General features: G+C 47.0%; 1 protein-coding gene across 6 annotated transcripts in view; it reads right to left on the bottom strand.

Moving 5' to 3' along the window:
• Positions 1 to 16414, bottom strand: part of LOC139570839 (bifunctional heparan sulfate N-deacetylase/N-sulfotransferase 2-like) — a 205252-nt gene that overhangs the window by 18910 nt on the left and 169928 nt on the right. For 3 of the 6 annotated variants that reach the window (XM_071393069.1, XM_071393073.1, XM_071393074.1), the window contains 6 exons: positions 15787 to 15838; positions 13183 to 13741; positions 12006 to 13088; positions 2375 to 2462; positions 2057 to 2211; positions 200 to 385 (listed from right to left, as the gene is read on the bottom strand). In XM_071393069.1, coding sequence (XP_071249170.1) covers positions 200 to 385; positions 2057 to 2211; positions 2375 to 2462; positions 12006 to 13088; positions 13183 to 13194 — 1524 coding nt within the window. In that variant the 5' untranslated portion in view covers positions 13195 to 13741; positions 15787 to 15838. Of the gene's footprint in view, positions 1 to 199; positions 386 to 2056; positions 2212 to 2374; positions 2463 to 12005; positions 13089 to 13182; positions 13742 to 15443; positions 15655 to 15786; positions 15839 to 16414 lie in introns of all 6 variants that reach the window. The other 3 variants (XM_071393071.1, XM_071393072.1, XM_071393070.1) reach the window with 3 other exon arrangements.

Raw genomic sequence — 16414 nt, 5'->3', positions numbered from 1 at the left:
TGGCTTGTTGACTGACAACATAGCAGAGTTAGCAGTGCACAAAGATACATCACGAGACTCATTCCAGTTCTAGACTGCAGGGAGAGAGAGGGAGAAGGGAAACTCAACCAAACTAATTTCAAGGTATGGAATCATTTGGGAAATGTGTGATTTTAGGTAAACTTCTCCTTTAATAAACTGATTGACTGCCGTGACTGACCTGGATGCCATTGTGGATGAAGCCCCTGCGGTAGCGGGCTGGTCTGAGGTGAGGATACTCCTCTGTGCTGGTCACCTTGATGCCCCACACTGACTTCCAGGCCTCGTACAGCTGGCTGTGGACAGGGTAGACCCCCGAGTGGTGGGGGGCCACAGCATAGCCCATGTCTGTAGGAATCCCATGCTCCTGGAGGGGAAGAGGGGGGTGGGGATAGATATAAGACAGAGAGAAAGATGGATGTCAGAAGTGTCTAGGGACAGGAGGGACACCCAGAACAAATTGCAATAACAAACGTGATGATATTGCCATTTTAATGATCAATGAATGAGTCACCGTCTGCTTCAAAACGAACACGCAGCAGAAAAATTATGTGCAACTTCTCCACTGGAGGGCAACATAACCCTGCTTGGTCTACAAATCACTACACTGTAAAAAAGGCAACAGTAAGGAAGCTCAGCAGGAGCTTAAATCCTTTAGAGCAGAGCTCTCCAACCATGTTCCTGGAGAGCTACCGTCCTGTAGGTTTTCATTCCAACCCTAATCTAGCACACCTTATTCTAATAATTAGCTGGTTGATAAGATTAAATCAGGTTATATACAACTGGGGTTGGAGCGAAAACCTACAGGAGGGTAGCTCTCCAGGAACAAAGTTTGAGAGCCCAGCTTTATAGACTAACACAAATGCATCAAACTGAATGTATAGTGTGGTACCATGGCACTGTGCCCCTCGCTAGCAGAACACAGAGTGCTGGGAATGCTTAAAGCTAGAATCCGCAGTTGCTACATACATTTTTTTGACTTATAAATGAATGATACACATTGATTTTTGAAGAATATAACTTATAAAAGCCTCATGAGCTTAGTTCAACTGTTGTACCCCTACAGAACCCAGAATATATACTTGTCTGACACAATATTAATGTATACAAACACTGTACAATTTGGTTTGACATTCGATATCGCAATGGGACTTAAACTCAAAACAACTATAAATTGTAGAAATTCCTACACAAATATTTAAAGCATTTAATGAAACAACTAAAAGATGTAAAAAACATGAAATTATTGTCCCATTTACATTGTGTAATTTATTTACGGTCCCTAACTAGCCCCACAGAGTATACAAAGTCAAACCAACTTTGCCACCGTCGCACACCGGCCAGGTGAAGTTAATTGGCGAAAAAAGTTGGCTAGCTAGCTCATTGAGGCTCATTAAGCCGTGATGAAGGACCCACTACCCTCTCTCTCCCCCCTGACCACTCAGAGACACGGTCCATCACTGTCAGTTAGAAGGGCAGCTGTATGGCAGCAGGGATTACTGAGAGGGGACGCTGCTGCTGGTTAGTATTCACCTCACACACACACACACACCAGCTGACACCGTCTGCTCCCTGGGCCCAGGCCCCTGACTCTCAATGCCACTCACTACATCAACACGCACAGCTGCCTTGGGGGCAGCATGCTTCTCACTACATCAACAAGGCAGCCTTGGGGGCATCTTTTGCACCAATGTCGGCGCGCCATGTTACTGTACATTAAGAAAGGGCCTTATTTGACTTTTATTTGGCATAGGGCCAAGTCCCCAGACTCTAACATACAATCGGAAGCACAAGGATTTTGGATGGTATATATTATATATATATATATTCATTCATTGTGCATATGAAATGACAGGTAATTGCTCACAAGGAAAAATCCACAACGGCCAGCATCCAGGAATTCAATTACCACTCAGCATTTGGATCAACAAGGCCATAATTACGATGCGTTGAGGATAAGCATACTATATACACGTCATCTTACCAGAGAGATCTATAGTATGATTAGGATGCTTGGTATCCACGGACGCCCACTCACCTGGGCAAACAGCATGTTGAGCCTCATTTGCTCAGCCAACACGCTGACGTTGTGGAACAGGTGGGGCTGCATGTGACTCCACATGTGGGGGAACCACCAGAACTCCTTCCTGTGTCTTAGCAGCATGTCATCTCCCCGGTCCTCTTCGTCTGTGCCTGGAGGGGTAGGGATGAGAAAGGGAGCAGAGAGGGAGGGAGGAGGGGGAGGGAAGGAAATAATGTGTACAGAGTTTCTCAATGACACCATCCAACTCAGAATCTACAGTGACACTGTCTAGTACAGGGTATGTTTTGTTTTTTCACTTCGAGATGCCCTCACCTGTGTGATAGAACTTTCCAGAGAAGCCGAGGTTGAAGGTAAAATTGGGGACCAGCATTCGCAGCTTGTTTTGCGTTTTGAGCAAGGCCTGCAAACGAGGACATGACAGAGGAATAGGATTTATATTCACAATTGCAGTTATTAGCTTAAAAAACGATCACGTTGCTGACAAACTTAAAAGCCCAGAGCAGTCAAAAACATTATTTTCCTGTGTTTCATATTTGTTGCCACACAATGTCGGAATAATACTTTGAAATTGTGAAAATGATAATACCTAGGGCTATTTCGGTGACCGTATTACCGCCACACCAGCGGTCACGAGTCATGAAGGCAGTCAAATTCCACATGACCGTTTAGTCAATTAGGATTCTCCAAGCTCTGATGCTGCTGATGCTAAAGCGTGGTGCTAAAGCTTAAAAGGGTGTGAACGATGCTGAATGGGTGTAGACAAAGAAGAGCTCTCCAGTAGGTGTACCAAACAAATTCCAGGGCCATTTTCTCAAAAGTGAGGTTACAAATGTATCAACTTTCAAAGCAGAATTACTTTCCCATTGTTCATCAACTGTAGTGTAAGATATACAATTTTCTCAGAGTTTTTACTTTTATCCAATGGAAAAAACACAATTTCAATTGTTGCTACATAAGACCGAATTGAGCCGGTCGGTCACAGATTAAATCAAGAATAGCCTGATGGGTGACAATATTAGCCTATCACTTATATATCACCTGTGAATGATGCCCAGCGTAAAACAAGAAACAATGCCATTGCAACTTTTTCTAGTCCTAGTCGCACACCTCATGTAGTCTAGCCCATAGGCCTATATGTTCTGATAACTTCTTAAAATTAAGCACATTAATCCGCTTTAAAAAGGGGTGTAAAGTCTAACTGGCATACATAAACAGCGGGTGAGTTTCAAGTTTGGAGAGGTAAACTTTCACCATAAAAAAGCACCTTTATAATAAAAGCATTACATGCATAATCGCATTTGCGTCACTTTTGATAATGGTGTTTTCCCACTAATGGAACATTCATGGTTATAGCCTACTGCCGTGTGCGCATTGCTGCGCTTATAATGTTAAGAAATAGCCTCATAGTTTATCAACATTTTAAGCTAAACGCTCAGAGCTGTTGAGTCAGCCATATTACGTAAAAAGTTTTTTTTTTATGCTAGTGGTTGTATTAATTTGAGATCTATCATATCCCACAACTGTCCCAGACTATGTTTGGAATATTTATTTATAGCACAGAATAGGTCAACTTTTGTACAATGGGGGATAGTAGATTGACATAGGATTGTGCTTTTGCTGTTCATTAGGCTTACTCATCTTGTTGGCTGACGAAAAGTAAATGTGGACCGTTCTTCCAATATCTTCAATATGCACCTCGGAATTGGATAAGAACGCGCGCAGTTGCATCGCTGATGTGTCTGTCTTCACTTGTAGCCTCTGAGAATGACCTGATCAGGTGATGGAGAGCCATGTGCGTGAGAGGTGCTTCGGAGCACGCAGCACTCCGGGAGAAGGGCACAACGCAGCACTCCGGGCCAAGGGCACAACGGCCACCGGTCGCAAAAAACAGGGATGCCGCCGGGAAGTTGAGGCATTAGGTATGCCGCCGGGAAGTTGAGGCAAAAGGGATGCCGCCGGGAAGTTGAGGCATTATCAAGTGCTTGTCAGATTGTGAATGAGAGACTGATGAAGTGTGTATAGCCTGCGCAAAAACAAAGCAGAGCTCATGCCTTTCAAGCAACTTTTATCAAATCATCATTAGTCGCATCACACAGCCTAACAATGTATGAAAAATCAAAACATATCGCCCAACGTTTGTAGGAACAACTAAAGTTACATTAATAACTCTAAATTAAGCAGATAGGAGTACATATTTTTTTGTTAACGGCTCAACACAGAATAGCCGCAAGTGCGCAGTCCCTCAAATCATTTGGAGAAAATATCCTTTCCTTTCAATTCAGCTTTAATATAAAATAATGCCACAGAATTAGGAAATCTTGTCTGCTAAATGAACTACTGTAGACCATAGCCATTTGGCATAACGAGATCAGGACATAACATACGGTGCATTCGGAAAGTATTCAAACCCCTTGACTTTTTCCACATTGTTACATTACAGCCTTATTCTAAAATTGATTAAATAAAAAATGTCCCTCATCAATCTACATACAATATCCCATAACGATGAAGCAAAGGTTTGTATAAATGTTTGTCAATTCATAAAAAAACTAAAACAGAAATACCTTATTGACATAAGTATTCAAAACTTCTGCTGTGAGACTCGAAATTGAGCTCAGGTGCATCCTGTTTCCATTGATCATCCTTGAGATGTTTCTACAAATTGATTGAAGTCCACCTGTGGTAAATTCAATTGATTGGACATGATTTGGAAAGGCACACACCTGTCTATATAAGGCAAAACCAAGCCATGAGGTCAAAGGAATTGTCCGTAGAGCTCAGAGACAGGATTGTGTCGAGACACAGATCTGGGGAAGGGTACCAAAAAATGTCTGCAGCATTGAAGGTCCCCAAGAACACAGTGGATTCCATCATTCTTAAATGGAAGAAGTTCAGAACCACCAAGACTCCTCCTGGAGCTGGCCGCCCCACCAAACTGAGCAATCGGGGGAGAAGGGCCCGCAAAATACAGAGAGATCATTGACGAAAAAGCTCCAGAGCTCTCAGGACCTCAGACTGGGGAGAAGGTTCACCTTCCAAAAGGACAACGACCCTAAGCACACAGCCAAGACAATGCAGGAGTGGCTTCGTGACAAGTCTCTGATTGTCCTTGAGTGGCCAACCCGAGTACGGACTTGAACCCGATCGAACATCTCTGGAGAGATCTGAAAAAAGTGACTCTCCCCATCCAACCTGACAGAGTTTGAGAGGATCTGCAGAGAAGAAAGGGAGAAACTTGCCAAATACAGGTGTGTCTAGCTTGTAGCGTCATACCCAAGAAAAATCGAGGCTGTTATTGCTGCCAAAGGTGCTTCAACAAAGTACTGAGTAAAGGGTCTGGATACTAATGTAAATGTGATATCATTTTTTTTATACATTTGACACATTCTAAAAATCTGTTTTTGCCATCATGGGGTATTGTGTGTGGATTGATGAGGGGGAAAAACTATTGAATCAATTTCAGAACAAGGCTGTAACGTAACAAAATGTGGAAAAAGTGACGGGGTCTGAATACTTTCCAAATGCACTTTAAGGACAACTAAGAGTATGCTATTCTGTTCTTCTGAAATATATTACATTTTCTTCATATCATGTTTCTTTAAATAATGGATTTATTGTGAAGGTGTAGGCCATATTACATGGATTAAGGTTTGCATCAGTGGCTTGTAGGCTACGTGCGGAAGCCAGGAGAAGCAAAATGTGTTTATATTAATTAAGGGTCAATTACCGTGAGACAGACAGTTATTTAAAATCAAATCAAATTTTATATGACACATGCGTCGAACTCAACGGGTGTAGAAATGACCGTGAAATGCTTACTTAAAAGCCCTTTAAGAAAATAGAGTTAAATAAACTAATAAGCTATATACTGGGGGTACCGGTACCGAGTCAATATGCAGGGGTACAGGTTAGTCGACTAGGCATAGATAATAAACAGCGAGCAATGTAAAAAGAAGGGGGGGGGTTATTGTCCTGGTATCACACTGCCAGCTTGTTGACCTCCTCCCTATAGGCTGTCTCATCATTGTCGGTGATCAGGCCTACCACTGTTGTGTCATCAGCAAACTTAAGGATAGTTTTGGAGTCGTGCTTGGCCACACAGTCATGGGTGAACAGGGAGTACAGGAGGGGACTAAGTACACACCTCTGAGGGGCCCCAGTGTTGAGGATCAGCGTGGCAGATGTTGTTGCCTACCCTTACCACCTGGGGGCGGCCCGTCAGGAAGTCCAGGATCCAGTTGCAGAGGGAGGTGTTTAGTCCCAGGGTCCTTAGCTTAGTGATGAGCTTTGAGGGCACTATGGTGTTGAACACTGAGCTGTAGTCAATGAACAGCATTCTAACATAGGTGTTCCTTTTGTCCAGGTGGGAAAGTGCAGTGTGGCGTGCGATTGGGATTGCATCATTTGTGGATCTGTTGGGGCAGTATGTGAATTGGACTGGGTCTAGGCTAGGGTTTCCGGGACGATAGTGTTGATGTGAGCCATGACCAGCCTTTCAAAGCACTTCATGGCTACCGACGTGAGTGCTACAATGTGGTAGTCATTTTGGCAGTTTACCTTCACTTTCTTGGGCACAGGGACTATAGTGGTCTGCTTGAAACATGTAGGTATTACAGACTCGGCCAGGGAGAGGTTGAAAATGTCAGTGAAGACACTTGCCAGTTGGTCCGCGCATGCTTTGAGTACACGTCCTGGTAATCTGTCTGAATGTTGACCTGTTTAAAGGTCTTGCTCACATCGGCTACAGAGAGCGTGATCACACAGTCGTCCGGAACAGCTGGTCTTCTCATGCATGCTTCAGTGTTGCTTGCCTCAACGCGAGTATAAAAGGCATTTAGCCTGTCTGGTAGGCTCAAGTCACTGGGAAGCTCGCAGCTGAATTTCCCTTTGTAGTCCATAATAGTTTGCAAGCCCTGCCACATCCGACGAGCATCAGAGCCGGTGTAGTATTAATCAATCTTAGTCCTGTATTGATGCTTTGCCTGTTTGATGGTTCGTTTGAGGGCATAGCGGGATTTCTTATAAGCGTCCAGATTAGTGTCCCTCTCCTTGAAAGCGGCAGATCTAGCCTTTAGCTCAGTGCGGATGTTGCCTGTAATCCATGGCTTCTGGTTGGGATATGTAAGTACGGTCACTGCTTGACAATCACCAGCTGACAAAATTTTGTAACCGCCACAGCCCTAATAATACCCTTTTAGTGTAAGAGCTGTTTGAAAAGACTGCATGACATTGCAGCCTGTTTTGGCGGGATGATGCTTTGGCCTGCCTGGTGAGACCAAAAAGAAAGAGAGTTCCAAACCTCTCTGCCAATAACAGCTAGTTTTCAGTTTTCCCCTCCCCACTCAGACCACGCTCAGACAGTCCTTGCAAAATGCTTGCTTGAGAAATCGGTCTTTGCTAAGAAGCTATTTTTGTTTGTTTTTGACCACTTTAATTGAAAACAATCACAGTAAGGTCCTTAATTCTTACCAGGAAATTATTTGATATTGAGACAAAAAACGTCTACATTGGGCCTTTAACCACTAGATTGAATACAACAAAATGCAGATGCATCATACAAGTCCGAGTGGAAAGACATGTAATAAATAAATAAAAATATCTACTGTACCCATAAAGGGTAAAAAAATGTGCACATGTTGGGGTATTGTAAAGATTTTAATGGGATTGCAAAGCAACCCGCGGAGCCCTGGAGTCCTGTTCAACAAATTCCCCAAACCGTCACACTTTATCAGCTATATCAGATGACTACAGCAGCATCCTCACACAAATCACAGCATGGGGAAAGAGATTGCTACTCTGCCTCCACATATCAACCCAGAGCTGCAGAGCTATGCACTTTACCTCCACTGTTCAAACCTCTGGGAGAGAGATAGCAGCTGTACCTGATAAGACCCAATCGCTGACTTATTTAAAGAGGTACTGATGTCCTTGAGCATGTGTGCATTCACTGTTTGTTTTCCTTGCAGATTAGGATGAGTGTTTATGGGGTCTGTGTGTGTGTTTGTGTGTGCATGGAAATATGATCCATGTCTCAGTATTGGCTGCCTAAGAGCACCTGAGGTTTGCTGACAGAGATATGTCTCCCCACAGACATATCAAGACATAATTCATGTCTGATGACAAGCGGCGATCAGTAACTGAACAGCAGCGTCTGATATCTTCTCCGTCTCCTCCAGCACCACAACAACTGCTCCTCTTCTTCAAAAGTCCTTCAGTGTTTCTGAGGAGGACATGCGGGACAGAGAGGCGAGACCAAACAGGGGGATGAGGTATGGGGCATTGTCCTGTGGGCACACAGACAGAACTTGGTGCCAGCCTGGAAAATAAGAGTAGAGGTAGGGAGAGCTGGGGTACGCAGAAGGGCAGATGGACAGAATGAGGTTGGGGTATAAGGGTTGGTCAGGGGGCCCTTGTCAGTCAGTCTCCACCGTCTGTGTGCGCTTCTATTTCTTCTTCAGATCATTGACCTCAATATGCTTGAATTGTCTTGAGAAAAATCTAAAGACACTGTGAATTCCCCGGGCTGGCTAAAAACCTCACCCTGCAGTGATGATCTGACTTAAGCCTCTGGGCATTGGCTGACCCTACCTTAGACTGTCAACAGGACTCCCACCTGGCCTGCATAACAGGAGGATGATGAAAGGGGACATGGCCAAGGACAAACATCAGCAGCTGCCATTTACCATATGGGCAGAGAAATATAAATGCCTATTTAAGATGCTAAGGTGAGAGAGTACCCATCCAACCGGAGTGAATATGGATGCACTCCAAGTGCACTGTATGTAAATTCAACCATCTAAAGCAAATAGAGTATCGCTGACGTTACATCGAAGGAGTCAACCATATCAAATGCACCATGGAAAAGTGAACAGGGGTATGCGTGTATGGGAAATCAGCTTTAGTGTTTAGGAGTCTGAGGCTGCACCCCCAGAGTGAAAATAGACGAGATTAGTGGTCCATTAATGCATCAGCATGCTTCAGTTCGGCTGGTGGCTAGCCGAACGAGTGATAGGCAAATCGAACGAGTGTGCTCGAGTGTGCAGTCGCGCAATTATAAATCCAACTAAGATGTTTGGTGCAGTATTTCTAAATTTGCCTGAAAACGAGTCGTCTCTCGTTGAATGACAACAAAGACTTTACTGAAGAATTCCTATTGTTGACCAATCACTGACGAAGGGGCGTAGACTTCGGGTACCGACTTCAGCTTGCCTCAAGAAAAGAAATGTGACCAAACAATCCCCCCAAAAACGTACCTAAGTCCAAAACAAACAAAAACGTCACAAAATGTCATCATAATATATGCACAAACTCTTTCAAAGTGTTTCGGCTGGGAAGCATGCGGACGCCTTTAGCCATGCCTTGTTTATGCCCTGCTACTCGCCTCACAACTGCTTGAGGTGATTAAAGCTGCTTTGTTGAACAGGAGGCCAGGTGGTAGTGCAGGAAGGCAACAAAGCAGTAATTAAACTATAGTCTGCATGGCAAAGGCCACAACATTTTACACCATGTCAGGACAGGTGGAAGAAACCTGACCAAAATCGATGAGATTATCAACGCCCCTGCCCAGCTAGAGCTGTCCCGGTCAACTGTAAGTGCTGTTATTGTGAAGTGGAAACATCTAGAAGCAACAACGGCTCAGCTGCGAAGTGGTAGGCTACACAAGCTCACAGAACAGGACTGCCAAGTTCTGTATCGGGTGAAATTTGTCTGTCCTCGGTTGCAATACTCACTATGAGTTTCAAACTGCCTCTGGAAGCAATGTCAGCACAATAACTGCTCGTTAGGAGCTTCATGAAATGGGTTTTCATGGCTGAGCAGCCGCACACAAGCATAAAATCACCATGTGCAATGCCAAGCGTCGGCTGGAGTGGTGTAAAGCTCGCAGCCATTGGACACTGGCGCAGTGGAAACGCGTCTGACGGACGAATCTGAGTTTGGTGGATGCCAGGAAAACGCTACCTGCCCCAATGCATAGCGGCAACTGTAAAGTGTTGTGGAGGAAGAATAATGGTCTAGGGCTGTTTTTCATGGTTTGGGCTAGGCCCATTAGTTCCAGTGAACGGAAATCTTAAAGCTACAGCATACAATGACATTTTAGACGATTCTGTGCTTCCAACTATGTGGCAACAGTTTGTGGAAGGTCCTTTCCTGTTTCAGCATGACAATGCCCCCGTGCACAAAGCGAGGTCCGTACAGAAATGGTTTATCAAGATCGATGTGGAAGAACTTGACTGGCCTGCACAAGAGCCCTAATCTCAACCCCATCGAACACCTTTGGGATGAATTGGAAAGCCAACTGCGAGCCAGGCCTACTCCCCAACATCAGTGCCCGACCTCACTAATGCTCTTGTGACTGAATGGAAGCAATCCCAGCAGCAATGTTCCAACATCTAGTGGAAAGCCTTCCCAGAAGAGTGGAGGCTGTTATAGCAGCAAAGGGGGGACCAACTCCATATTAATGATCATGATTTTGGAATGGGAAGTTCGACAAGCTGGTGTCCACATACTTTTGGTCATGTAGTATATAACTGTCTGGATCAATATGCTGTGGTGAAAACGTAATTTGGAAAGACATCAAATACATTTCAGCATCTTTAACACATTAGAAAGTGGTAAGTGGTTCCATTGACTTGATGCTCGAGAGACCAAGTTGGCCAATCCTTTCAGAGAGGACCACTTCTGTTCAGAAGATTGAGGTGAGCAAAATCAATGGGCCATTCTTCCGACTACACTACCTTGGCTGTTCTATTCTGTGCTCCACAATTAATCCATATATACTCGTAATGTAATGTTGCTTTCTCCATTTAGAGAATGGCCTCAAAAGCATGTACCTGACTCGGCTGCCTGAGACGTCAATGGTCTATTAGTCATACAATTTCCACAGGAGCAATTAAGCAGAAATGTTTAACCGGTGGTGTGATAACTAAACACAGCGGCGGTGCCAACAGTACATTTTCTCCTTCCATATGCCCTTATTTATGCAACTGCCTGGTACCAACCCTGTCAGGTTTAGTTGATGACAGGCTCATTAACTGACTGAACGACTCGTGGTTGCCCTGTACCTCCCCCTGCCCACCCCCCTACCACTCGTGGGGAAGGAGACACGCTCGGAGTGAGCAGGTCCCTTTTTGCTGAAGCGACAAGTTTGCCCCCTTGTACCGTCCCCCATTACTCTCTAAACTGCATCCCTGTTATCAGTGCTAAATCCTAATTAATACTCCTATTATTTCCCATTAATTGTGTTAATTTAGTTTGATGCATTTGGCAGAGTGGCCCTCCAGGCAACGTGGCTCGCTTTTCTGCATTGCAAACTGCTGACGCGGGTTAAATGTGTTCAACAGCTATATAGAGCGGCGAGAAAACCCATTAAGAGAGCTGTGATGTACTGGAGACTCTCACACATCTGTTTTTGTCACTTCAAATAAGGTTTTGATTAAGACTGGAAAAGCCTTAACGTCGTCCAGTAGTGGTTTTCTCAAAGTGAAGAGAACACACGTAAATCTATTTGACACAGTAGCATGCTAACAACCAGATAAAAGACTTACGAGACTAATGGCAGAAGAGACAGATCCTGTTGCGATTCATCCTAATAAACGCTAGCCTTTATTTGGCCTTGCCTTAGAAGCAAGTCACACCTTACGGAGAATGGCATTGGAAATCAATATGTTCAACCGTGTGTCCCATGGTGCAAGGAGTAGGAAAGACGCACTTTCTTAACATCCTCAAAGGGTGCTTTAACAGAAACATCTACACTTGTTAAGGTGACAGACTGAAATAATCTTCCTTTTTGGAATAGTCTGTGTTTCCTCGTGATTAATAATCTTTACACAATCTTAATTACCACTGACAGTGAACCTAGGCAAATGAATTGAGCCTCACATACAGGCCTACCATGAGAGCAGAGAGGGAGAGTGTGAGAGAAAGAAAGACCGAGTGAACCCACCTCTACGTCGGTCACCTTCATGCGGGTGCCCTCCTTGCCCACGAAGATGTCGTCCACGTCCACCAGCAGGTGGCGCTCCAGCGAGAGGCAGAGCCGCTTGCCCGTCAGGTAGGCGATGGCGTCCACAAACACCAGCTTGTGCAGCCAGTAGGACAGGTTGTTTCCAAACAAGACCCTCTGGATGCTGTCGTGAAGCCCCAGGTCCTGGACCACGGTGGAGTGCATAGCCCTGAGTGGCCCCAGGTGGGCCAGGGCGTCAGAGGACTTGGTGCTGGCCAGGAGGACAGGCTCGTAGGTGGAGTGGTTGGACTGGAACACGGTCCAGTCGTCCCCGGGAAGGGGGCCCTGCTCCACCTCATTAGGTCTGGTGATGTAAAGCAGAGGGGCGTTGGGGTTGATGCGGTAGTCCCTCAGGCCCAGGTGGGAGTGCAGAAAGAGAGGGAAGCCCTTGAGTTGGGCGCTGAGCAGCGAGTTCTCGTTGGCCTTGAAGAAGCCGATGATGCCTACACTGTACTCCACGCAGTACTTGTCCAGCAGGTCGCGGTTCCAGGCGTCCAGGTTGACGTACTTCAGCAAGTTCTCGTAGATAACGAGGGCGTATCGGCCGCGGTTGCGCTCAGTCAGCGTGGGCATGTCTCCCTTCCCCGGGGCGATCTCGGTGCGGTAGCGGAATCGGCTGGACTCCAGGATGGCCACGATCTCCTGGCCCAGCTGAGAGTAGATGCTCTCTACAAACACCAGCACCACCGGGTCCGTGCGAGAGTTGTCCATGGCCTTCACCTGGCGCAATCGACCCGAGCGAGGCAGGAAGAGGGGCTCCCGCTGCCCCCCTCCCACAGCCACCCCCCCGCAGTCACTGAAGGGCAGCGGGGGTGCCTCCTTGATCTTGGGGCTGTTGCTGACGTAGTAGGCCAAGAAGGCCATGGAGAGGAGGCAGAAGACGATGAGCACCAGGATGAGGCGATGGAGCTCCAGTTGCCTGACGCCCCGCACCAGCTTCCACAGGCTGGCCACCATGGCCGCAGCACGACAGGGGCAGAGCAGAAGGCAGTGCCGGGGACAAACAGCAGCGTGGCACAGCAGCTGACAGGGACACAAGAAGAGGAGGAGGGGGAGGGTTGAGCTCCAGACACTGGCACCAAGCTGTGCTGAGGAATAGCCATTTACTCTAGGTCACCATGGCCCGCATAGCCCATGACTCTCCGTCTGGGGCCCTGCTCGTCTCTCCACCTCTCTGGATGCAGGACGCGCTGCCTGCCTGGCTGGCTGCTCTGACTCAGTCTGCGCTGGACTTAGGGCTCCCTCTAACTCTGCACTCTCCTCCCTCTCTCTCTCTTTCTCCCAGGCTCGCCCGTCCGCCGCTCTGCTACCGAAGAGGATTGGGTTTCTCTCTCTGTGTGTTCCTCACACTCCTCCTCCTCCGCTCGCTCCCCTCCTCTTGGCGGATCTCTCTCCTCTCTCCGTCACGGAACACCACACCACTCCCTTGTACACATGTAAACACGGCCGTTATCAGGAGACACTGGTTGTATCTCGACCCTATCGTGGGTGTGTAGCTCCTGCTCTCAGGTTCTGTGTGTGTGTGTGTGTGTGTGTGTGTGGCTGTACTGCTGTGCGTGTGCGTTACGTTCAGCAGCTTCTCGGCTGGGGGTCGGTGGGGCTGGGGCGCAGCCCTGAACACTGCCCCCTGTGGAGGCCCAGCCTGCTCATCTTGGGGGCGGCAGAGGGGAAAAAGCCTGAAGGAGGGGCAGAAAGAAAGAGAGAGAGAGAAAGAAGGAGTAGGGTAAGTGCACATCAGATCACACCATGTTCTCGTATCCAAAATGTGTCCTCAGGATAATGTCTTTCTCATGACAACGTAAAACAGAAATCGAAGGAAAAGTGGTGAAGCAGGGCCAACAAAGACAGCAATTCAATTAAAAGTACAAATACATGTTAACTTGACATTGATATACAAAAATTATTTGTTTGCACTTTCAAAAACTGCTCAGCTAACAGCATAATAAATCAAAGGCAGTTATAAAACCTTAAGGGTGTAACTTCCTGTCGGACTGAGTTGTTCCAAGTGGGTACACGTCGTCTGCTTGCTGACAGTGGCCCAAAACCCTACGTCTTCAAAGAACAAGTCGGAACATGAGGCAGGGTCAGTTGACTGATCATCTGATTTTATGATGTTTCCATATGGCCTAAAAATTGCAGCCTCGTGAATTTCCCACCAGGTCCCCTCCCCCTACTCAAAACCAGGCCATCTCCGAAGCCCTGTGTCATGAACACATTTTCTCATGGAGCCCAAAATAGCCACGCCAGAACCTGAACCAGAACCTCCTCCCGCACTCTCTTCCTCCACAAAGATAGCGTTACAGGTGTGAAAGGAAAACTCTGACCTTAAACGTTAATGATTATATGGCTGTGTGGGTGGGTGGCTGAGGGTGTTCACAATCTCAAATGTGGGCCAACGCTGCACAGCACAAGATTTTGTTTACGATTGCAGCCGGTCGCACACAGGGCGCACAGTGGTAGCTCCGGAGGGGGGGGGGGTCAGGGAGCACAATGCCGCGAGAGCTGCTCACTGTCAGTGTGTAAGTAAACTGGGAAATATCTCCAGAACAACACCTGCCTTAAATGGGAGCCACCGGAGATTTAAGCCATTCCACCTGCAGTGGGCTGGGGTTGATTCCACTGAGACCAGGTTACGAAACTAGCTCCCGCAAATCCATACAGCAGCAGTGAAACAGTCCCTGTAGACTGGCTGGATCATTTATCACTGTGGGGGAACTGGAAGAAGCCAACATGGCGCTACAGTGCAAATACAAATATGTGGTTAACTTCAAAGAGCAAAACAAGTAGCCCATATCAGTTCGTTATTAACAAAAAAAACAGACATCGAGTCCGAAGCCAAGACAGACTCTCACAGCCCTGCATTATAAACAGGATGCTGCAATCTATCAAAGTTTCCCTGACATGATCAATGTCATCCACCATGCCCCTGGGCAAGCACTTAAAGGATCATTTTTCTCTCAGAAGTGCTAACTAAGCCTTGGCTTTGACAAAGGCACCTTGACCGACAGAAACAAAGACGGAGTAAAACACAGAGGGAGATGAACACGCAGCCAGAGAGAGAGATCCAGAATGGACAATGAGGAGTGACAAAGAAAAAGGTAAGCAAGAACTTGAGGAAGGAGAGAGAAAGATCTTGACAGAGATCCCCCCCTGACTATGATGTAACAAGAGAAACCCTCATGGTGCTTCCGCTCTGAACCCCCTGCATCCCCCAACCCTCCGCCCCTGACACAGAACCTCTCAGAGACATGGCGCTCTGGAGCGGACCTCCCTCCCTCAACGCAGACCCAACCCATCAGCCTCAGTGTGAACGGGGGGGGGGGGGGGGGCATCCTGAAACAGGAACCTGCTCTATTCTTAGCCTGAGAACAGCCTCACCTCGTTGACCACTTCCCCTCCAACTGGCTGCAGGGAGACAAATCACAACAACACAGGGTCCTCCTCCTCCTCCCACAGGGGCACAGAGACTGGGTGAGGAGGCGGCACTGGGTTGGGCGGGCTAACGAAGGGAACGATGGGTCAGTGTCACCTTGTCCTCTGAAGTAATGTTTTGTTACTACTGCTCTCTGTAGAGAGGTGGTGGTCATACCTGGAAAAGTATGGAGGGGGGTTAATAACGACTAGGGTAAGGATCTGACTGAGACTGTGGGGTAAACAATGGTATATAAGAGGTGATAGGTTTGAGGTGGTGTTATGACAGGAGGAAGCAGAGAGGTCTCACCTGAAAAAAGGCGTGTGTGTCTTATCTGATGAGGTCGGTCAGGCAGGAAAACCTGTGAGGGAGAGAGCAGAAAGAAAGAGAATATGAGAATGCAGTGCTGAGATTTCCCCATCTAAAGAGTAGGTGTTCAGTGTATCTTCTATCTACATAGTGCCCAGTCATCCTCCCAGCCACACAGACAAGCCTTCGGGTAAGAGAGAAAAACAGAAAGAGACAGAGCGTTTGACCCTGAACACAACCCCGAGTCCCACAGGGCTCCCAGTGAATCTGACAGATTTTACAGCTGACATTTAAGACAGAAACCGGCCCCAAGAGCAGGTCCAGGACTGTTAAGCCCAACGATGTGGGGGAGAGGAGAGGGAAATGAGCTGGTCACTGACCATTTCATACCAAGGCCAAACTGATTCATTGAGCTTCCTGCTCCACTCCTCCTTATATAGTTTATAGAGACCGCTCCCTTCCAGCTGTCTCCTGTCAGTAGCAGTGGCCCTGGGGCTATCGCCCTGAGCAGCTTATAAAGCCTAAATGCTGAGGCTGCAGACCGCTGGAGGAGCAGGCTTGAACCGTATTAGGTCCTCCTCCTCACCACGGGATAGTCTGGCTCACACTGGGGAGGGAGGACTAAACC

The sequence above is a fragment of the Salvelinus alpinus genome, chromosome 3 (assembly GCF_045679555.1).
Source record: "Salvelinus alpinus chromosome 3, SLU_Salpinus.1, whole genome shotgun sequence".
Taxonomy (NCBI): domain Eukaryota; kingdom Metazoa; phylum Chordata; class Actinopteri; order Salmoniformes; family Salmonidae; genus Salvelinus; species Salvelinus alpinus.
Note: the sequence above shows the minus strand (reverse complement) of the source record. Positions and strands in the feature narration are given on the sequence as shown.